Source organism: Argentina anserina, chromosome 6 (assembly GCF_933775445.1).
Source record: "Argentina anserina chromosome 6, drPotAnse1.1, whole genome shotgun sequence".
Taxonomy (NCBI): domain Eukaryota; kingdom Viridiplantae; phylum Streptophyta; class Magnoliopsida; order Rosales; family Rosaceae; genus Argentina; species Argentina anserina.
Window position 1 is genome coordinate 13,383,370 of NC_065877.1, and position 24,051 is coordinate 13,407,420.

Consider the following 24,051-nt stretch of genomic DNA (forward strand, 5'->3'; position numbering starts at 1 on the left):
TGGATGTTGCATCCAATATGTATACATTCTTGTAATCAAATTCTCATCTGAGGTAAAGGAAAAGTTACCCTTGTTTTGAACTTGGAGGATTGTCGGTGTTTGGTAATTAATTAGATAAACGCGTTGGACCTAAATACATTTGTCTCGGAATCGTTTGACTCATTTAGATTCTCTGGTCGGGGCCAATAGCACTTTTAGCAGAAACCCACGTACGTACAGCTCTCATTCCATTCAACAACCGCCGTACGATCATCAATCATCTACGCTGTACGGAGCTTACTGTGTTTCTGTTTGACACTTGATGTGACGGCGCGTTCAGAGCACCGTCGAATAAGAAGATCCTAACTCGACAACAAGAGGGGACGAGCGCGTGGGGTTAAAACATATGTTAATATTTTGAGGAAGGAATTAAACATTTGAGGAGATGATTCCAATATATATGTTTATCTGTTCCTTAATATATAAGGTCGATCAATTACTACGTCACCAGATGTGGTGTGGTTAATTAGATGAACAGCCTAACATGTAATGAATCAAGTACTTTTTAAAAAGTTATCTTAATATGCAAATGTGAAACGTTCATCATCCTCATTCACGTAATGAAGAAAACTAGGGGTGACAGTTGGTACCGAAAAAATGGTACCGAAACTGACCATTCTGTATCGAATACCAACGGGTCTGGACGAATCGGTAAAATGTCTTCTTCCCGTACCGAACTTAATACTGAAATTTTATAAACGGTACGGTTCGGTATATGTATAATTCGTACCGAATATATAAAATATATGCATTTTCAATATTGTTTTTAGTTTTTTAGGTCTACATTGTACTTTTAAAGACTTAGAATATTAATTTACATTAGCTAATAGTTATAAATAGATATAATAAATACATGCAAAAGTGTATAATTTTACCGAACCGAACCCATCCCGAATCGATATGTACGGGTTCGGTTCGGTATTAAGTTTCAAATTTACGATCCCAAACTGAAACCGAAACCGAATAAATTATCGGTATCGGCCGAATCCCGAACCGAACCGTACCGTTCCCAGCCCTAAAGAAAACATTAAATTGGATTGTAATTAGGCCAGTCTCACAAAGCGAGAAGTGATTTCCAACAGACAATGTGTATATCCAACTAAACACAAACGTCAAAACATTCATCTAAATTGGAGTAGCAATACAGACTGGTAATCATATTCTAGTATGAATTCTAGCTAATAGGATTTAAGTTCGTTTTGAAATTATCTTAATGTGGAAATGTTTTGATACTTCGCTAACTTCCATAATTCCATTATCATCCTCGCATTCGCCTAATGAAATATTGGTTACGTTGTACGTACATATATATGTACAAGTAGAATAGTTATGGACCTAGAAATTGATTATAACATTGGATTGTTCAGACTGGTAACAAAGTTTTCAAACACACCTTCACCCTCAATATTTGATCAAGTAGTTTCTCTTGTGGTCAAATAACACGTGTTTGGAGACCTCTGAAATACCCTCTCTCCCTCTCTCTAGTGTCTATATATATTTGTTGCAGGAATAGCAAAGTAAAGCTTTGAGGCAACGAAAGAGAATTCCTAGCTCTCTGTAACCTTTGAACCTCAACAAAAATTAGAGGTTTCTCTCTTCCATCACTTTCTCCCAATCCCCATTTAGTCATTTCGTTCTCTACCTTTCTTTAGCTGTCTCTTAATTTCCTGTCATAAAGCGGATTCCATCTTTGGTTTCATGGTTGTCTCCAATCAAGGTAAGACTTGTAACACTAGTCCTTTTCTATTGCAAACCCTTTGTTTTGAGTCTTCCTCAGTTTGTTGCTTGAATGTTAAAATGGGAGTAATGTAATGCAGATTGATTTAGTGTTTATGAGGAAATGTTGGTTTGCTTTTTTTTGTCCTCTCCGGTATTGTTTACAATGCAAAGATTAAAGAGTACTGAAGTATAGTCTTCTGCATTAAGATTTTTCTGGTATTTCTAGCTCTGATGTATATTCTTGTTTTACAGACTTTCAAATTTATATCTTGTAAAGCCTCTTTTTGCAACGTTTGCAATGCACACCATCTCATACAATGACTTGTGAGGAACTATGCATGTTTAGATTCTTGTAAAAAAGTAGGAGACATAGATCTGTGTCCATATATTGTTCAATGGTGGTAGATCTTCGCTCATCAGTATTGGTACAAAGTATAACAACTAGTGACTAACATGTAAAATCCTACTAGATTAAGCTTTTGAAGGTGATTCAGATGCAAACTTCAAAATGATACCAGAGCAAGTGATCCACATGTGAGGGGGGTGTCAAGAATATAAAACAACTATTGGTTCATATGTTAACAGCTCTAGAGTTTTAACAGTTATCCAGCAAAACTATATAAATATACTAGCTTTCATGGATCTTTAGTTTAATAAACTTGTTATACGTATTGAATTCTCCACATTCTATTCATTTCTGCAGGTAACGAGACCCGATAGTACTGATTGATACAGATCTTGGTTATTTCGTTTTCATAACCATTTGTAGTGAGACCTTTCAGTCTCGCTCAGTAAAGAAGAAGAGAGGAATCCATTGTTTTATTATTTTCTATAATTTTTATATCAGTTGTAGTCATTAAGGATTCAATAGCTTTGGTCCTGAACCAAAGACCACAAAAAGTCTTATGGTTCTAGAAAAGATGATATATAACGAATCGCATAGCATTAATGCAAAGGAAGTAGGATACCAAATTGGTTCGTAGAACACCTTCACGAGAAGATATGGAGAACTATGCGGCAAGAGCAAGGAGTGATAGTAAGGACCAATTGGGGACTTCACATCAAAATGGTAACTCTTCCGGTGAGAAAGAAACACACAAGTACCAGGCTGCATCACGAGAAGATATAGAGAACAATTTGTCTGCAAGAGCAACCAGTGATGGTAAATTCCAATTGGCGACATCACATCAAATTGGTAACTCTTCTGTAGTAAATGGAACGCCACTGAGACACCAGGCTGCAACACCGAAAGATATGGAGAACAAATTGTCTGCGATAGCAACAAGTGATAGTAAAGACCGATTGGAGATATCACATCAAACTGGTTACTCGTCCAGTGAGAAAGGAACGACACATAGGTACCAAGCTGCATTGAAGTTGCAGAAGGTGTACAAGAGTTTCCGGACAAGAAGACAACTTGCAGATTGTGCAATTCTTGTGGAACAAAGATGGTACGTAACTATACATAATATTTTACGTTCATCCCACCAATTTCAGCTTTCGGCAACAAACTTGTTGAGCTGCCAGTGTATACAGTTTATCCACATATATGGTTCAATTCCTGAACATAAATACTGGAGATCCGAAGCCTCGAGTAATATTATTTAGATTAAGATACTATATAAAGCCATGGACATTGTCAATTGGTTTTCAGTTGAATGTCTGAACTTCATCACCATGTTTCTGTTTGTAGTCTGAAGCTGTTAGACTTATATTTTGGCAACTAACTTTGTAGGTGGAAGGTGCTAGATTTTGCTGAACTCAAGCGGAGCTCTATATCATTTTTCGACATCAAGAAGCCTGAAACAGCTGTTTCTCGCTGGGCAAGAGCCAAAAAAAGAGCTGCCAAGGTAAGTGTTATACACGAGCTATGTGAATTCTACTTCTTTGATCTGTACTGCTCTATGTTGGTTTTGACTTCATCGCACATCATCTGAAGGTGGGAAAGGGTTTGTCCAAGGATAAAAAGGCTCGTAAACTTGCTTTGCAGCACTGGCTTGAGGCAGTAAGTTCTGTACCTTATAAAAGGGTGACGACAGTACCTACAAAAAAACAACTAATGTGTCTGTGTAATTCATTCCTTCCTGTTACAGATTGATCCCAGACATCGGTACGGACATAATCTTCACTTCTACTATGCAAAATGGCTCCACTGTGAGAGTAAACAGCCCTTCTTTTATTGGTAAGATTGTCTGTTAGATCATATACAACTATCAAACACTGTTTCTACTAAAAAATATTGTAAACATCTAAAAGTTGAAAACTGCAGGCTTGATATAGGGGAGGGAAGAGAACTCACCCTTGAAGCATGTCCTCGGTCAAAGCTTCAAACACAATGCATCAAGTATCTTGGTCCGGTGAGCCTAAAGTGGACTCAAGTATCTTATAACCATGAACCTTAGACATAACACATTTACTAACTAGTGATGTTGTTTCATTCTGCGCAGGTAGAAAGAAAGGCTTACGAAGTACTATTGGAGGATGGGAAGTTGATGTACAAGGAGAGCGGAGTGGTACTTGATACAACAAAAGGCCCCAAAGAAACTAAGTGGATATTTGTCCTGAGTGTGTCCAAGGACTTATACGTTGGACAGAAGAGCAAGGGTACATTTCAACATTCAAGTTTCTTGGCAGGGGGAGCCACATTGTCTGCTGGAAGATTAGTGGTCGAAAATGGAATACTAAAGGTATGAAAGAGTGAGTCCAACCACTTTATGCATCCTTTATTTCTTATTTTGATCTTTAAAGCATCAAGCTCATAATTTTCTTTTGATCTTTCGTTTTAACATGAAAATAGTCGGTTTGGCCTCACAGTGGGCATTATCTCCCAACAGAAGAAAATTTTGAGGAATTTATGTTATTCCTTCTGGAAAACAATGTGGATCTCACAAATGTTAAGGTACATCAGGCAAAGTTTGATTATTGTACTCCGTTTGTTGCAACCTTAGGATCTTAAAAGGATCGATATAAAATTTCTGCTGTTTCCTACTGTTCATATATTATGAGATACTATATTACTCAAAGAAATATTGATGTTTTACTTGAGAAAAAGAAATTGATTACCGATATGGGAAACCATAGTCAATAATTAACGCATAGCTCTTTCTCAAATTTCAGACTGTAGGTGAGGATGAAGAAGGAGGCGCGTTAAGCAAAAAGAGCAACACAGGATTTCGAAATAGTCCACGAAAACCAAATTCATCTAAAGATACTATAACAAATGATGAAGGCACAGTGGAGGAGAGCACCGATTCAAGAGATGAGAGCTCCCACTGTGCAGATAACCCTCATCTTCTGTCAAGATTACCAGAAAAATTCTGCTCAAAGATAGCCAAACTTAATATACCAGGAAAAGAGGATGTGTTTGAAGATAAAGACCAAAATCCAATTACTTGTCGGGAATATTTTCCAGATTCAGATTCTGATTCAGATGCTGATGAGGATGGTTATGAAACAGCAGAAGAATCAAAGTTGAGAGAGGAAGATTTCATGGTGTCGAAAATGAACTTGTTTGATGAAGATCCATATGATGAAGAAGAAGAAAAGCCAATATCGAAAGAAAAAATAATGCAGAGGATTAGTTCACATAAAGGAATGAATTCATACCAGTTGGGACAGCATTTGAGCACAAAATGGAGTACAGGAGCTGGCCCTCGGATTGGTTGCATGAGGGACTATCCTTCAGAGCTTCAGTTCCGGGTTCTACAGCAAGCTTGCTTGTCTCCAAGGCCAGTAGGAAGAACTCCTCGGAATGCTTGTCCATCTCCTTTAACTAGAGAATCAAAGAAACCAGTGCAGGAGTAAATCTGGCTGTGCCCCCATAGCTCAGAAATGACAGAACACCATAGGCTTACTACATTTGCATGAGGAAGCAAAACCTGTGACAGATGATGCTTTCTTGGTGACGTAGAGATTAAGCAGTAATCTTTGTAATACAGATCAAATTCATCATTTCCTTAGGGAAGCAAGTTGACCCTAAGGAATGGTCACGGGCCCTAATTACATGCAGATCTTTACAATCACATCAAAACAACAATTAAAAAAGAAGAAGCAAACACAGATACATAGAAAAGAAGGGTTCCGAAACTAGAATAAGATTGGCATGTGAAATCTAAGGTAAATAGCGATATAGGAATAGATAGATGATAAGATATGAAGAAAACAAACAAAACAAACAGGAACCAGGTTTGCAGTACCAATTCCAGACTAACTTATATAACTACAGTTGTTAGAGCGACTCCTTCAAATCATAAACTTACATTTCATTTTTCCTTTTGGGAACAGACTTCATTCATTCATTAAGAACTAAACCCCATAAGAAAATAGTCATCAGCACCCCAAGAAAGGCTGTTACATCCTCAAACATGAAAGTAATGAAATATGAGTGCATATTCACCTACCAAATGTGGCGCCTGATCACAATCAGAGAGTAAGAAAACACACCTAATTGCAGCAAATTGACAAAAAAGATATTTAACTACATCTTCAATAGTAAACTTTCATTCGCAGAATTGAGAAAATCTACTACCTTTTGTTTGCATCCATCTCAAGCCCTACATGGCGTAAAACTCTGTTGCCTTGGGATAATAATCACCAGTTAAACCTTTTTCAACCCAACCAGTAAAACAGAACCAACCTTAATGACTAGCATAGCAACCCCTAAAACCCCTTCTATCTCCTAAACTCCATATTAACAGCGGCATCAACATGTATATAGTAGTTAGCTCCGAAACATGTTCTAAGCATAACTGCAACTCAAATTTTTCTCAAAAGTTTTTTGGGTGGAGAATAATAATGTGATGCATATATAGGAGAATGAGCGGCGGCCACAACACTGATCATATTTTTGGTCTTGTTCCGGTATATGGGTCGGGTCAATTTCCTGAATCCGGAACCGGTTTGGGCTTTTAATTCGGGTCAGGAATTCTACTCTTTATAAATGTTTCCAATTTAAAACCAGTAGTAGCCGTTGCACAAAACCCTCCAAACTCCACAAACACAAGTCTCCTCTCAGTTTCAATTCTCTCTCGCACTCATCATCTTCCTTCGAATTTCTCTCTCTCTGTTCTTCGATCTCCATATCTCTCTCTTTTCTCTTTGAATTTCACAATTTTCGATTTCGTATTTCTTTCATTTATTCTACGTTCTCTCTCTGTTTTCTTTCCCTTAACTCTTGTATGAATCTTGCGTTGGCAGGAACTATGGAATCATCAAGAAAGCCCCCAAATACCAGTACCAAATTCAAGAACCGCTCTTGCCAAGACACCCCCGTTGAGAAAATGTAAGCAAACCATTTCTGGGTTCTTCAATTTTCATTCAATTTTATTGTTCGGCCCCAATTTTTCAATTTAGGGTTTTTCTGGGTTCTTTACAATCCGCCCCAATTCCGGTAATTTTGGGTTTCTTTTTGTTTGGAAAACTATAATATCGACTTTTCCCCACATGGTTTGATCAAGATTCAACCTTTGATTCATCTTCTGTATAATCCGGTGAGAGCTCTAATGTCTTGTTTTGGGTTGTTTTATTTATATTTGTATTTTTGTTCTTATGGTTATACAGGTTCATCTGTAATCGGTTTTTATATGTTTGTGAAAGTTAGGTAGGTTTGGTGTGACTGGTTTTTTGCGATTGAATTCTATATGTTTTTGACAGTTGGATAGGTTCATCCCCAATCGGGAGGCTATAGACATTGGCTATGCAAATGCTGTGCTCACGGAAAGGAGAACAGGAAAAGAGAACCTTTCGCTGAGACCTACGCTTCGAGTTTGGCATACGAGAAGCTATTGGCAGAGACACTCGACATGAACCGGAGGATTCTTACATTCAAGAGCAAGCTTCATGCCCCAATTGAACCGATTCCGAGGGTGTGGCTTTCACCCCCAGATCATAAAGCCAAATCCAGGACCAGGAGACACATTTCTCAGGTATCATTATATAAGACTCAATGTTTAATTGGATTGTGGTATTAAGCTGGTTAAAGGATAAGTATTTTTTTTGCTGGGCTTTATGTAATGAATTATGATTGGCTTGGAGATGTATCTGTGAGGATGTGTGTGTGTGATTAGGAATGCGGTGTTACTTCTTTTATATTTAGCAGCCCAAGTGTGTGTTGGTATGATACATAGGAATACTTTCGTGGAGTGTTAAATTTCTGATAGATGGTGTAATATCTGTGCTATAGTAAAAGTAATATATCATCTGTGTGGCTGTGCTGATAAGTTTAATTAATTCTGCAATGTCTGTGTTACGTCAATATGTTGCCTGAGGTTCTGTGTTAGTATGTGTGTTTGAGTATTGCTGTGCCACTGTGCTGATTCATTTGTTGGTTTGTTTGTGTGTGTGCGCGCGCGCATATGTGACTAGGAAGATATATGTTTCTTTGCTAATTCTTTCAAATATAGTTTGTGTGTTGTCAATGCTGTGTGGCTGTCTAATCGATTTAAATTGATATTGTAGACTGCAGAGAAGAAATTGGATGCGCCCGATCTCTCTGATGATTTTTACTTGAGTTTACTGGACTGGGGCAGCAACAACATCCTTGCAATAGCTCTTGGAAGCACGGTGTACCTATGGGATGCTTCAAACGGTTCCACTTCAGTGCTCGTAACAGTTTCTGATGATGACGATCCGGTCACAAGCATTAGCTGGGCTGCTGATGGGAGGCACATTGCTCTTGGTTTAAACAGTTCTTGCGTCGAATTGTGGGATACTATCTCTCTTAAATTGGTACGACCATTGCTGCTTATATATGTATATTATTGTTGTTTTTTCCTTTTTTTTTAAATTTGAAACAAAACATTTTGTGCTAATTCTTACTATGCTAATCACAATGCAGTTACGAAAATTGAAGGGTCACCATGAATGTGTAGGATCATTGGCATGGAACAAAGAGATTCTCACAACAGGTTCAAGGGATGGAAATATAATCAACAACGACGTGAGAGTCAGGAGGTTTGTGGCCTGAAATGGTCTGCCTCCGGCCAACAGCTAGCAAGTGGAGGTAATGATAGTCTTGTTTGTGGCCTGAAATGATCTGCCTCCGGCCAACAGCTAGCAAGTGGAGGTAATTATAGTCTTGTTTTCATATGGGATAGGTCATTTGCCTCTGCAAATTCACACTGGCTTCAAAGGTTACAAGATCAAACTTCAGCAGTCAAAGCGCTTGCTTGGGAAAAACATTCCAAGCAAATTTACTGGCCTCTGGTGGTGGCGGTGGAGGGGATGATACAATTAAGTTCTGGAATGCACACACAGGGTCCTGCTTAAATTCAGTCAACACAGGCTCTCAAGTGTGTGATCTACTGTGGAACAGCCATGAACGCGAGTTACTAAGCTCCCATGGGTTTCCAGAAAACCAGCTTATCCTCTGGAAGTACCCTTCCATGGTGAGGCTGGCAGAGCTTAGTGGTCACACTTTTAGAGTGCTCTATATGACGCAAAGCCCAGATAGGTTCACTGTTGCATCTGCAGGGGACGAGACCCTGAGATTTTGAAATGTGTTTGGGATCCCAAAAGTTTCTAAGTCTGCTCCAAAACAAAATCTCATGCCTTTTTCTCCCAGGTACCACTTCATTCGTTGAGGTAATGGGAAAGGATTATATCACTAGTTTGGAGACTAGGGAAGTTCTGTATCATATGTCTGTAAATGCTCGAGAGAATCGCATCTGTTTTGTTGAACTAGGGTTAGTGTCATCTTGAGAGAAGTAACAGGATATAGGATTCTTCCTTTTTGTATATTTTTCTGAGGGCAAAGGTTTTAGAATATGGCTGATATTTTTTTGAAAATGGGATACAGTTGAGATATAGTGCAGTTGATAAATGTTGCATCTGTTTATAGTCCTCTCGTTGCTACCAAATACCAACTGCAGACAATTTTTCTGAAGTTTCTGGGATACTGTGTACAAGTTAGACATGATATGAATCTCAGCAACTTAGATTGCTGATATTTTGTGCATTTTCTTATGATATGAATTTGAGTTCTTGTGCGCACAAGTTAGACAGAGCTAATTCTAATATGTTCTTGTGTGTTTACTGAAGTAGAAGAGCTCCATATAGCATAGATCTCCAAAATGTACCGTAGACGAACTCCCAAAGCTTTCATGAATTACAACTGATAGGAGCACAAAGTGTAACGTTATTAATGTGATTATGCCTTATTCTTACTTTTTATTACCTCTTATTTAGTATGTTTTAGTTTTTTTTGTATGAATAAGTATTTAGGTAGAGCTTATATCGATTATGAGTGAATTGATGATGAAATCGTGTTAAGTGTTAAAAATCCTTGTTGAGATATGATTTCATGTTCGAGTAGGATTCATCATTTCGTATTTCTTTGTTTTTAAACGTACTTATTCTTATTAGGAAATACAAATCCATGTTGGAGAAGGAAAGCAATCCTAGTTGCGCAAGGAAAAAGGAGAAGAAGATTTGCACTTAAAAGCTCAATCCATGCAAGAATCAGAATGCTGTCAAGATTCGTAGTCCAACTTCGACGGGCTCCCCTGGACAGCTCCGATCGAATTAGAAGACGTATCATATATGGAAAGAAAGCTGTGTGAGTCTAGTTTCTGTAGGATTTGGAATCAAACCATATCTTATTCCTACATGGAGATATGACTGAATCATTACTCGGAGGTCCAGTGAGCTCGGTAGAATTATCTCAGCCATTGATTTACTTTTGATCCAAGGGCTATGAGGGAAACTTGTGACCTTGTTTCTCCTACATATAGAGCACAAATCTATATCAGAATCACCATAATTTTCTGCACCAAAGAATGCATACAGCAAATTAATGAGAAGAGGTAAGAAAGTCAAAGGAAAAAATTTGTGGAAAAAAATCAGCATTAAAGGAGGAAGAATATATGCAATTAATGTTCAATCCTTATAGAAATCAGAATTCTGACAGTGCAGGTCATCCAACTTTGATGGGCTCCCCTGGACAGCTCACAATGATTCGAAAAATGCATGATCTATGGATGAAAAGCTATGTGAGTCTATTTTCAAATGTCGTTGGAATCAGCTCAATATCTATTTTCTAGAGAAAGTTATGGCCAGAACAAGGCACAAAAGTCAGATTTGCCGAATTGAGAAAATTTAGGAAACCTCAACCAATTTGGTTTCAACTTTGTGGACTTTGTGGCCAGCCTCCCTTGGGTTTCTTCCTCTATATATAGCACCTCATTTCTACAGAAAAAGATCATTAACCTTGCACACAAGTATAGCCAAAACTTTGCCCAAACACTTTCATTCACCAAGAACCATAGAATCTGAATTCACCACCCTTCACCATATTTTCTGTCCAAAGCTTGGGAGCTTAGGATACCATACTTTTGAAGATCTTGTGCTACCTTTGTAAGGAATATTGGGAGGAGAATTATAAAGTGTAACTCTATGATCTTCATGTTTAGTTTTCGAGTTTTTATGTTCTTGTTCTTGGATGATTTATGTTTAGGTTTTGTTAAAGTTATTTTTATTCTTGTTTATGAGATATTTGTAACTTTTGAATGACATGATGAATTAAGGTTTTCGATTTTAATTCAATGATTTTAGGTTTTATGCCATGAGTTTCTGTTTATTTATGTTCTTGATTAATTTTCAGTGTGTTCTTATATTGCATGTGTGATTAAGAAAAGTAGTTGATGTCGCATGTGTTAATCATTCAAAGTTAAAAACGATTTTGATACAAGTAGTTGATTAATTGTTTGTCCTTTGTTCTTCCACCCCGATTGTAATCTTAAGTTCGACATTGGATATGTGTTTAAACATGTTGATTTCTTTATGTGATACGTAATTGCATGATAAATTGGTATGTTAGATGTCGTTGCAAGACAAGTAGTTGAGCTCGATAGTATCCATGTATTAGGAACCAAGTAAGAACTTGATGCATGATCGAACTTAAGATGAACTATGATACCTACGGCATGAACATGATTGAGAATAGATTTCGATGACTTTGTTCTTATGTGATTTGTTTGGTGATGTTTATGTGTTAGTTGGTTGATCACATGTATATATCAGTTTATGATTTATTTATGTTTTTGATACCGATCCTATATCTCAAAATCATCAAACTCTTATGAATTCGTTGTTAAATATGTGTGATTCTTTGCCCTGGACGGATCTCTGGTTTGTGAACGATACCATGTTGCTTTATACTACTAACGATGCTTACATGGTTAATATTGATCTCGAGTAATCGAATCGATCAAATGGCGCCGTTGCCGGTGATCCATAAAGATAGATCTCAATCTTTTAATTTCAAATTCACTGTTCATATTGTAAATTTGTATATGTTTTTCTTACTTTGTTCTAACATATGGTAATTTTATCTTAGGTTGTTATTGTTGATGGTTGAATGAATGATTGTTGTATGTTGTAAATCGAACGGAATAAGTAAAGCCCCTTTTGTTAATATTAGTTTTAACCCCTCATGTTTTCTTCCAAAGTTTTTGCATGAGGTTGAGGGCGAATTTTTTTAACACTTGGAGATTTGTCTAACACCCAAGTTTGTTTCCAGCTGAGTAAATGACACGCTCTTTCATTACCCTGGTGCATGAGACAAAAATTGGATCTCATAGAACTATTGACTGACATACATCTCGGTGATGGAGTCGATAGGGGGTTTGCCTTCCGTAGTTTAACAAATGAGTCATACTATGTTCACTATCTCTGAATTAGCTATCCGGCCTTCTTAAACAGCAATTCGAACTTGTGTTTAGACATCCATACTTAGGCCGCACGTCCACCTTGGTCTAATTTCGGTGATAGATTTGTCATTGGTACTTGCAATGGCTTGGTATGTGTAAAATTGAACTTCATGGACATTATTATTATATGGAATCCTTGTACTAGAGACTCCAAGGTTTTACCAAAACCTCCCCAAGTTATTAGCTGCAAGTTTAGCTATTATATTTATGGATTTGGATACGATTCTGCTAATGACGACTACAAGGTCATCTGGGGGTTCACTTGATATTCAAATGCTGCTAAGAGGAACATCATGACTCAAATCATCTCACTGAAAACGGGTTTATGGAGGGCTGTCGAGGATATTTATTACGTTAAATTCAGGGGTTGTTCTTAAATGGAGCTTTGCATCGGTTATATTTTACTCCCCAAGGCACAGGGGTTTTGTCTTTTAATTTAAGGGCAGAGAAATTTCATAATACGATTCATTACCCTACGATGACTGCTTTTACGATCCCCTGATTCATAGAAATTGTCTCTGCATATGCACTTACCCACCTGGAACCAACAGTGTCAAACACATGGATGATGAAAGAATATGGGGTGAAGGAATCCTGAACTCTAGTAGTACAATTTTCTTTGGAGAATTATGTGATGGATCCTGATGATACGAGATATTTCAAGCCTGTGTGCATTTTAGAGGATGGTGTAGTCCTGATTAACAACATGGGTGTGTGTGAACGCCTCATAGTATTATCTGATCTAAAGGAGAACATATTTGAGCATCTTGTTGAGGTCGCGAGGGACTCGGATCTTGGAACAATCTCTTACCGGGAGACATTAGTTTCTCCAAACCGCCAGATGTCAACATAAAGAAATCCAACATTGTGAGTTTTCTTTATCCATTAACTATAGAATTCAGTAGTGTGGCTACCTGTGTCAGTTGTTGGTATTGCCTTGTGTCATATGATTGGCAAAGCTTTCTTTTAGGTTTGCTATTCTGTAACGTAACTCGCTTTTCTTTCATCCATAATTGGTGGAACATTTCTCCTGGATAAATTTATTGTGATTTTTTTTAGAATACTCCTGGATAAGTTTATTGGAAACCAAGTAAAGCATGACATGTCAAATATTTGATTGAAATGCATAAATATTGAATATGATTTGCCAAATTTTATCAATAGATGGCAAACAACCACTAGTATCAATTATGTTATTCTTTGTATGCCATGCCTCGAGTTGTTAAATGGAGAGAATTCATTATCTTACTTCAGAACTTTTCGTTACTTATACCTTGTTTACTTTCTGTAACTTTTAATCGGAGTCTTGAGTTCTTTTAATTTTTCAACAAATTTGAGTCTTGCTGTGCAACGATGAATTAATGAATTGATGTAACTTCATATTGTTCATAGTTACAACTATGCAATGATGTGGGCATCCAAACAATTTTCTTTAAATACAAATATTGAGTTTCATTTATTATGCTTAGAACTGAATGGGAGTGAAAATGTAAATCAGGTTTTGGAAGGAGCAATGTGAAGGAGCTACGAATTGAGAAATACAAACCCAGTTGGTTTAACAATGGAAGGTACTCGATCTTTTGAACGAGCTATATGGCTTATATGGCAGAAAAGAAATACTCTTTTGAATTCTAAGTAAGTTGCTAATTTGCAGGACCACCACTTAAGGTAATTTTGGTTGAGGCACATTAGAATTATAGAATGTGCAGTAGTGGCTGAGAGGATGTGATAAGTATTATATATGTAACTTGCTGAGTGTGGTTCAATTTATGTTTGTTTGGATAAAAAGATTATTTGATTGATTTTATCATTTACAAATTGTTTCGGTAGCAAGACACATTAGATTTTCCTGCAGGGGCTAAAGAACTATGATAAATATGTACACACTTGATTGCTATCTCTCACCATTGAAATTGTGCTTGAATTCATCTTGTTTTTTTTTTCCTGTTTAATGAAATGGTTTGATTGATTTGGTTATATTCAAATGCTTCAGGTGGAAAACCCCAGATTCTGCAAGTTCAAGGAGAGTTCTATGTCACTCTTCAATGTTTAGAAGTATACTAAGTTGTATCCAATCTGCACTAGAGTACGTAGTCTTCTGAACGTAATATGTCTTTGAGAATGCAGTTAGTTGTTTGAATTTAACCTGCTTCACACAACATTCCTTGGGAGAATTTTGAGCATTCCTTTAGGTGAGCCTTGCCTTCCACACGTATCTGAAATCTCAAATATACATTCTATTTAAAGAAAATAACATTCTCATACTTTGTAAAATATTCAACCACCAACTCAACGTCTCAACCCCTCTTTTTTTTTCTTTTTTGTTTAAGTCACTCTGCCTTGAATTAGGATTGGTTATGTGATGATAATCTATAGAGAAAAACCTAAAATGATACCTGAAATACCGTGAAAGATATTTTTTGGTACGTACAAATTTTTGTTACCTGAAATGGTACTTGAACTATTGCACTGTTACCCAATATGGTACATTCGTTAGTTTCTCCGTTAAATTGATGATGTGGCATGTATTTAGAGTTTTTTTTTTACCAAATATAGTAAAACCTCGTTAAATAATACCCGATTAATTAATAATATCGCTAAAATAAAACTTTTTTACGGTCTCAACTTGGAGGGAAAAATTGTCAAAATACACCTCAAACTTGGCTGAAATTATCAATTTGCACCCCGAACTTGTATTTGAGTCAATTTACCTCCTAAACTTTGTAAAAAAATGCCGATTTGCACCACATCCGTTAAATTTCACCGTTTCTATCCAATTTTGCGTCACATGTCATGCACATGAGGGGTAATGTTGTCATTTTCTATTTATATTTTTCTTAAAACAAATAAAAATATTCTTAAAAATGAGGATTATTTTGTTAATAAAATTATTTATTTACATTTTTTTCTACATACTTAACCCTACTTTGAATTATATATTCAACATACCCACCCATTCAAATATAGTGTGTTGTGTATAAATATATTTTTATATGTACACATTGTTGGAGGAGAAACAAAACGAGAGATGCGAATATATAGGCATTATTGAACAGAACGTAACCGTTTATTGATTGATAATGAGGCCAATATATAGGCATTACATGAACACAATCCCGAAGGATTCGGAGTCCTAATCTATTATAGAGATGCGAATCTATCTCTAACAGGAAACATAATAAGACTAAAACACACACAATGATATAATATTAATTCTCTCGGAACACACATTTATTTTTAATTTTTAATGTATTTATTTATTTATATTTTTCTAATATCTTTTAACATACCATATCACATAAAATAATAAATATATAAATCAATAACATGTTTCGAAAAAACAAACATTGTAGCAAGTGTTCCTCTTAAGTAATTTTATTAATTTATTTCATTATTAAATATGAATAAATATATAATGACAATACTACCCCTTAAATGCATGACATGTGACTTAAAATTGGATTGAAAACATTAAATTTAACGGATATGGTGCAAATCGGCAATTTTTACCAAGTTTATGAGGTAAATTGACTCAAATGCAAGTTCGGGATGCAAATTGATAATTAAGACCAAGTTTGGGGTGCAAATCGGCATTTTTGCCCAACTTGGAGCCAACGTGTTAAATTAATAATTCACTAAATTTATAAGATAATAGAAGTTCGAAAATTTATTTAGTTAGATCTCATCAAATATATAAATGATTAGTGTCATAATTTATATAATAAATTTTAAATTTATGAGGATTTCATTAAAAAAATTAATTAATATAATCATCATCAAAAAATATAATATTTTGAACAATGTTATACATAAACAATAGTATATTTAATAAGGAATACGTAATAAATTAAACAATATAAATAAATAAAATTTCTTCGACAAAATGAAAAAAAATATTTATTATATCTTGATAAATTAATAAGTTATAAATTAATAAATAAATTAATATATTATTAATTTATTGATATATTAATATATCGCTAAATTAATAAATTTTATCAATCCCGAGACTATTAATTTATAGAAGTTTTACTGTAAGTAGTAAGAAAAACAATTATTTTTAAATTAATTTTGTTATTATTTCTAAACAAATATATAAACTAAAACTTGTGTTATGTTTTGTGAGACAAGAGTTGATTTTCCTGCAACCCAGTAAAGTGACGTTATAGGCAGCTGACTCTAAGTCGAGCGGAAATCTAAGCTTTCTAACTGGAAAGGTACAGTCTCCAAACGACAGCGTTTCTGGGTCGTTAGATTCCACTTCGAGTGAACCAGTCTTAGATAAGAGGAGTCTTCGAGTTAGACGTGAGCGCAAAAGAGTAACTTGGAATTGGGATTTGGCGAATTTTGGGTCGGAGAGGATCATTGAACATAAGCGTTTGGAAACGCCGGTGAATCGGATTAAGGATTTCGCAGGAAGACAACAGAGAATTAGCAGTATCACCTCTTCAGGTAGTTCGGGTAGGTTTGCTTCGTCCATTTCACAATCGCATGTATGGAGAATTTTGAGAATATGGGAAAATTTTAAGAACAATACATGATGTATTGTCCACTGAGAATTAAGGGTATTCAACTTTCAAAACTATAACAATAGTACATGACATTGAGTTTTCCATCCAATATAAGGACATTCTACTATCTTCACCGTTAGTTTCTATGTTTTCCGTCATATAATAAAGGGCAAACTTGTCTCTTCGTAATTACAACAAAAACAAAGCATTATTCATCTCTCTATCAGACACCAATTTGGAATCAATGTGTGGAGTTCTCGACTCCCGACTTGGAATTTCGATCACATCAATAAATGAGGCTCCACATAAGATTCTGGTAACTCTCGAGTTGAAGAAGAAGATTGAATGGTATGGAAGAATAATAAGATTATGAGAGGGAAGACTGATATGCACAACCACCATTACAGTTCACATACAACTCCTTCAAAATTCAGATAGATCATCATCGTCATATGGAAGTGGTTGGTGTACAACCATGTCCAGTTCCTCTTCAATCCTACAATCACACAATAATAAGATAAATTAACAACTCGGAAGATATATAAGAACCAACAAGTGTCCATGCTATAAAGTAAAATATGCTCATATGAATTCAAAGTCATTGAAATTGATAAGTCTATCACTTTGTCTGTTCAGCCAAGTCAATGTGAACCTCTGGAGGAGTGAGAGCCGGTGATTCAACGACCACATTCATATTTATGTAGGTAGCAAAACTAAAAGCCACTAAAATTTGACCCCTTTTCATAACAAAGTTAATAGAAGCAACAAAGGAAATGATAAACCATAAGTGTTAAATGTACTAAAATATAGGTTGTAGAAATTACCCTGCAAGCTTCCTGGCTAGGTACAAGAAAGGTTTCTCAGAGTTGTAATTGCTCTTGGCAGAGATTTCATAGAAGTGATACTAAGAGATTCCAATGCGCAATTGAAAAGGTAACAGATGAAATAAATCATCCATATGGATAATCACTATTCCAAACCCGTTATTCTTACCAATCGGTGGCTTACCCAATCATTCAATTCCATTCATATATCATTATAGACAACATCCCTTTAAATTCCAATTCCGATCTACTCGATAGATGTTATCTCTTCCTCGATCTCATACTCCACATTTGATTCCCAATCTGTAAAACAAAGCAGCGCAACAATATAAAGTGAAGAGAAAGAACAGAGATTGGATGTATAGGTGGAGCATAAAGCATACGAGGACATGAAGGAGAAGCTAAGGGAAGGGGAGTTGATGTTGGTGATCTTGGAGGTGATAAAGGGATAGAGAATACGCAATTGTGATGTGGGTTGGTGTGACAATTGTGGGTGAGGCTAGAGTTTTGAAGACAATCACAGATCAGGTGGCGGAGGAGATTGTTGGGAGCTTGATCTCTGCTTGGGAGGCTCACTTGGTCAGAGGCTGGGAGCAGCAACATATGGTGAAGGAGGAGAATAATGAGATAGGAATCTGGTTGATACATTTTTACCCTTCATTATCATATAAATGGTATCTCTGTAACAGAGGAGTTAACGAAATGTATCTAAATTAAGTGGGATTTGCAAGTTCATGTACCTTTATGGTAGTTTTGAAAATTAAGTAACCATAATTCTCAATAGACAATACCTTATGTATTGTTGTTAAAATTATCTCTTCCTGCAATGATATCATATTTTTTGTTGTTGATGAGGAAGAGTTTTATAAACGGAACCCTTAAATTGGTTTTTTAAAGAAATTTCCTGATTCGAGTTTGGAGCATAATAAAGAGGTCTTTTATGGTGTTGGCTATTTGCAGGCCACCGATGACTATGGATTATTAGTAGGCTACTCTAACTTCAATGACACTGGTTGGTACAAGGATGAGGCTGTCGTTTACTTGTCCAGAGCTAATGCTTGGAAAACACTTGAATTCGATGAGTTGGATGTGGCTTATAAGGGCGTTCTTTTGAATAACACACTTCATTGGATCGATCCCAACAATGAAATAGTGGCTTTCGATTTGGCACAGGATGAGGATCACAAATTTAAAAAAATGTTAATGCCCAAGTGTAATAACCTAAATTTCGTTATTCATTTCTTGTAATTCCATAGAGATTAATGAAATGATATTTTGGTTATATCCATATTATACGTCTTTTAAATAGCCTTCATTCGATGTAGAAATCGGTTCGAGAACCATTAAGTCGTTTTACGATTTAATTGATTCGACTCAAGAGTCAACTTTTAATTCGTCGCTCGTTTCAGAAAACTTCATTCATGAAAGTTATAGAGCTCGTCAAAACGAGTTCGTAGGCATTCAACACGTAATTTTCAGAAGTCAGACGAACGAGAAATTAATTACAGAAGTTTGTTGTTCGGAAGGATAAAATGGGGAGAGGATTTGAAAAAATCTTTTCACACTTATCTTCTCCCTCTCCCTCCACTGAACTCACCATTTCACTTCTTCTTCTTCTCCATCAGTCATCTTCTCACTCCACCGACCCTCCCTTTCATTTCTCAAATATCTCATTTTCACCACCCGAAATCTTTTCTTCTTCTCCCTCAATCTTCCACTTCCAACATTGCATCAACAGTCACTGGGCCTGTGGATATCACAAGGCAGAGCAGTAATGAGCTGAGATAGAGACAAGTCATTTGAAGAGTTGTGCCACTGCCTTGGAGTTTCAGCTGATCACACAACCACCTGGGTGGTGTTTCCGGCGAGCCTAAGGCTCAGGTTCACTTGGAATCAGCCTTGGCAGTCCTTGGACTGCATCCTTAAGTGTTTGGTGGAAGTTTGGGCCTGAAACTTAAGCTTGCTGTGACTCTTTCAAGAGGAAATATACAAGCTGCAACTCCAGCAACTCCCTGCCCTTTATGGGTAGTCACTGAGGTAAATAACTCTCCCCCATTTCTTTGATCAATGTTTTAGATTTAGTGGTGGTGTGGGTAGAATTGTGGTGTGACTGAGTTGGAGTTAGTTTGGTGATGTTTTTGGTAGATGTGTTTGTTGTGGGACTGTGCTGGTTTTGTGTTTAGATAGTGAGAGTTAGAGTCATGTGGTCAGGAGGGTAGTGAAAGGTAGTGGTGGGAAGTTGTTTGAATGGTGAAGGGTTGTGCACAGTCCCACTGTGTTAGAGGTGAGTGTTTAGGAATTTGAGTCGTAAAAGGTGGTTAGTTTAAGTAAGGCCGGCAGCAAAAATTGTGGAGTGTTTGAGTTCAGAGTTTCGGTTTGGTGAACTAGGGGTAGTGAGGTTTCGGTTTGTTATGATTGGTGAGTTAGGTCGAGAGGGTGGCCTTAGTAAATTAGGAGCTTGTCTTTTTGGTTATTTTTGGAAAGGTTGCGGTAGGAGAGTAAAAACCTAGCTCTTTGGTTCTTAAGAGGGTTGTAGGGTTATCTTAGGTTATTTTCCTTACTAAGTGATTCTTGTTGTCACTTAGGTGTATAAGGTGAGACACGTTTTCATACTCGGTGAACTAGAAGTTGGAACAAGTTTAGAGGTGAGTAAACCTCACGTTTGGTCTAGTTACCCTTGGCGGTAACTAGACGTGTGAATTTATATTTTTGTATATTTTTACTTGTTGTGAGATTGAAATATAAATGTGTATATATTTGGTGATTTATATACGTATATCTAAATGGTAATAGGATACACATATATTTTATCACTAAGTGTATAAAGCTTTTATGTTTATGAAATATATTGTGTATTTTAGTTGGTTTATATTAAATTGCGGAGAATGGAACCGAGGGGGAATAAAATCTACCTCTCGGTAAATTGGAGGTTTTTTGGATGAAATATTTGTATAGTCAAAGTGCTATGACGATGACGGTCGACGAAATTTCAACTCTAATGAACTTTCCACTAGAGAATGCCTGCTTCTTGCTCGTTTTCTAAATAAACCCACTCAATGCATTCATGTATGGGTGATGAGAAAATATGATGTGCTTAACTCATGGACCAAGTTGTTTAACTTAAAGTTTCAGGTTCCCCTTAACAAGCGATGGAGTTACACTTACGACAATGTCTTTGTTATGGAAACTAGTACAATTTTCACGATTGTTGTTGGCCACATAAATGAGTGTGTTGGTGAAGATTCTTCACACATGAGACGAGTGTAGTTTCTATAAGGTTGATAGATGCTCTTATATCGTGATGTATCCAGAGAGTTTACTTCGAATAAATGAATAGTCTTTTGTTGCTCTTTATTTGCATATAGCTACTCATTCATGCATTTCAAAAATTTGGTTTTGAAAAAGATTCATCATCAATACCTGAATTCTGGTGATAAGGTTAATGTGGTACCCAAACTTATAAAACTATACCATTAGTACCTGAATTCTGGTGACAAGGTCAATAAACTTATACAATTATTACCCTGGTACCCATACTCATTATTTACTATCAACGAGGGGCTGGATGTCATTTTAAAAAAAAACATGAATGACTTTTCTCTCTTTATATCTTCTTCTTCTTTATGTTTTGATGCTAGTCGACCTCATGGTCTTTGCAATTAAAGCAAAGCCAATGGACCACTGGGTAACCAGTTTCTTCTTCTTCTTCTTTCCAACACACAAAACAGGACAAGATCTAATCATCATCATACGACATTCCTCTCCTCCTCTGTCCTCCTCCTCCTTCTCCTTCTTCATGTCTCTGCAACCTCTACTCCTTCTCTCTATGACCACTTCGTTCAATGCCTCAACACCCACCCAAACTCCTCACCCTCCCAAATAGTCATCCCCCAAAACAACCCTTTTTCACTTTAACTCTCAGAGCCTACATCCGCAACACTTGCTTCAACACCACCTCCAAGCTTCCATCCTCTGTGCCGTCAAACTCAAAGTCCAGCTTCCAAGGGAGTCTCGTACGTCTTGACCGAATCCACTTTCATAGTCCTCAACCTTTTAAATTTCCGGTCAATCGATGTCAATGTTTAGGACCCTTGGAGAACTCTACTACCGAGTCGCCGAGAAGAGCAAAACACTCAGGTTCCCCACTAGGATTTGCCCCAATGTCGGCGTCGGTGGACACATCAACGGTGGCGGTTATGGGAACTTGATGAGGAAGTACGACCTTGCCTTTGATAATGTGCCGATGGAGGAGGGGTGGTTGCTAGCGAAGCTAGCGTCGAAGTCGTGGTGGCGGAAGTGTTCGAGTGGAGTTGTAACGGAGGGCATGGGTTCATCGACGGCTTGGGTCGGCTAGAAGAAGAAGAAGAATATAGAAAAAGAGTAAAGTCGTTTATGTCCTTTTTTTAAATGGACATGTGCTGCACACGTGAGCAAACTAGCGGCTTCGTGCTAGCAAATGACATTTCGCCCCTCGTTGATAGCAAATAATGAGTTTGGGGGTACGATATTGACTTTATTATCAAAGTTCAGGTACTGATGATGAATTTTTTTATTCAATTTGATTTTTTTTTGCAGCCAGAATGTACCATTTATGGACATGTACCCTTTATTCCTTTTTTTTTTGTATTACGTTGGAATGATTTGACGATCTTAACATGTTAATAATAAAAATATACAAAATTTCAGTTTGTTGGACAACTACTGTTATAGATTTATGTGTTGCACAACATATGTATAAGTTGACATTTTGTGTATTTCTTGGAATTTTAGTTGTTTGGTGTATTAGGTATAAGCCGAGGTCAATGGTGTAGTTGAGTAGTCCTCAAGGTGATAGGGAGGCTAAAGCAACTTGGTGTAATTGAAGGTGGGTGTTTTTTTTTTTTGGGTGTGGGGAGGGCCGGTGGGGATTGGTTTTCATGGAGGAGGTGATTAATCTTTCTTTCTTCTTCCTTGAAAACAAGTTGGGAGATCCAAAAAGTCATCTACTTATGTTGAAAGTAGATAGGTATTGTCTTCTTAATGAATGAAATATCATTTATTTATGAAATGTAAAGTTTATGAGTATCCTTCAAATTAACGTTTGGACCTCCCTACCAGATATAGTAGATCTCTCATATCTTCTATAAATAACTAATATGTTACTTAGATCTCGCAATGCTTTCATAAACAACCAGAGATGATATAGAAAAACTTGGCATTCAAAAAATAAACATTCAACAAACGCCCAGCAAAGTGGTCTTTATACTCTGTGTTGGCACCCCTACTAGCATAGAGCTAGTATGACATGTCACCGAGCATAAACATCATTCTCTAGGCAGATCTACAAATCACTATGTGACTCAATCATGATTATTCATAGCGTACCTCGTCATACCAGCTTTCCAATGATAGTCAGAACTCACCAAGACACCACCGGGAAGTCACATTTCCGACCTCATTAAGATGGCTCCATAGTAAGTCTAGAGGATCACTTGTCCCACATTGAAGAATATGTAAATGAGAGGGGTTCCCTCACCTATAAAAGAGACCATTCATCCCACTAAGAAGGGGGATCACTACTTGTATAACTTAAGGATATTTGCCTATACTAGTGGATTCAAGTGGACGTAGCCTACCCTAAGAGAGGGAGGTGAACCACTATACTTCTTGTGTCAAACTAACACTCACTAATAGCTAACTGTGTGATCAGCCACCCATCCGGTAATCACTACGTTAACACTCTGGCAAATTGCATTTGCACTCATACTGTCGTACATACCAAAAGTACTAAAGCCCTTACCTTAGAACAATCTTTTAACTTAGCTCCTTCCATCGTCACCGACATACCAAGCACGACCACCAAACGACCAATATTTTCATCCGAGGACGCCGTTGAGGCGGACCGTTGGACAAATTGAAGAAAAAAAATTGTGAACCCTAGTCTCTAAAGGACTCTAATACAAGTATATGCAATTATGCGCAATGGCATAATAGCTACTCAGGTTCATTCGACTTTTAAGGTTGCCATCATCCCTCTTTAGTCAAGCCATAAATTTCTCACCTTTGTATTGGTTTGGAATAGTGAAAAAGGAGCGGTATAAATTCAACTTTTACTGTATTTTGCAATGATTGTAATTTAAATTTTAAAGTTTATTAACTAAAAATAAGGGCAAATTATAAAAAAGTACAATCTCCTAACTTATATTAGAAAAAAGTCACTACTTATGAATTAATTATAAAAAAGTCATCACATTTAAGTGAAAATTATAAAAA

General features: G+C 36.7%; 3 protein-coding genes across 4 annotated transcripts in view; all 3 read left to right on the forward strand.

Annotated features, from left to right (window-relative positions):
- The window catches only part of LOC126800088 (universal stress protein A-like protein), a 99,210-nt gene that overhangs the window by 47,688 nt on the left and 27,471 nt on the right, over positions 1-24,051 (forward strand). The gene's annotated exons all lie outside the window — the stretch shown is intronic.
- LOC126800124 (IQ domain-containing protein IQM6) lies at positions 2,664-5,562 on the forward strand. The gene is made up of 9 exons (XM_050527411.1): positions 2,664-2,733; positions 2,969-3,209; positions 3,494-3,608; positions 3,698-3,763; positions 3,852-3,940; positions 4,028-4,115; positions 4,206-4,445; positions 4,556-4,657; positions 4,876-5,562. Exons 1-9 carry the CDS (start codon positions 2,664-2,666, stop codon positions 5,560-5,562), a joined length of 1,698 nt encoding a protein of 565 aa, XP_050383368.1.
- Positions 6,774-9,720, forward strand: LOC126800087 (cell division cycle 20.2, cofactor of APC complex-like). 2 transcript variants are annotated; one of them, XM_050527372.1, is made up of 5 exons: positions 6,774-7,039; positions 7,411-7,682; positions 8,215-8,484; positions 8,594-8,758; positions 8,853-9,720. In XM_050527372.1, the coding sequence occupies exons 2-4, from the start codon at positions 7,560-7,562 to the stop codon at positions 8,720-8,722; spliced, it is 522 nt and encodes a 173-aa protein (XP_050383329.1). In that variant the 5' UTR covers positions 6,774-7,039; positions 7,411-7,559; the 3' UTR covers positions 8,723-8,758; positions 8,853-9,720. The 2 variants fall into 2 exon arrangements, with proteins under 2 accessions (XP_050383329.1, XP_050383328.1); XM_050527371.1 differs by having other exon boundaries at positions 8,594-9,720.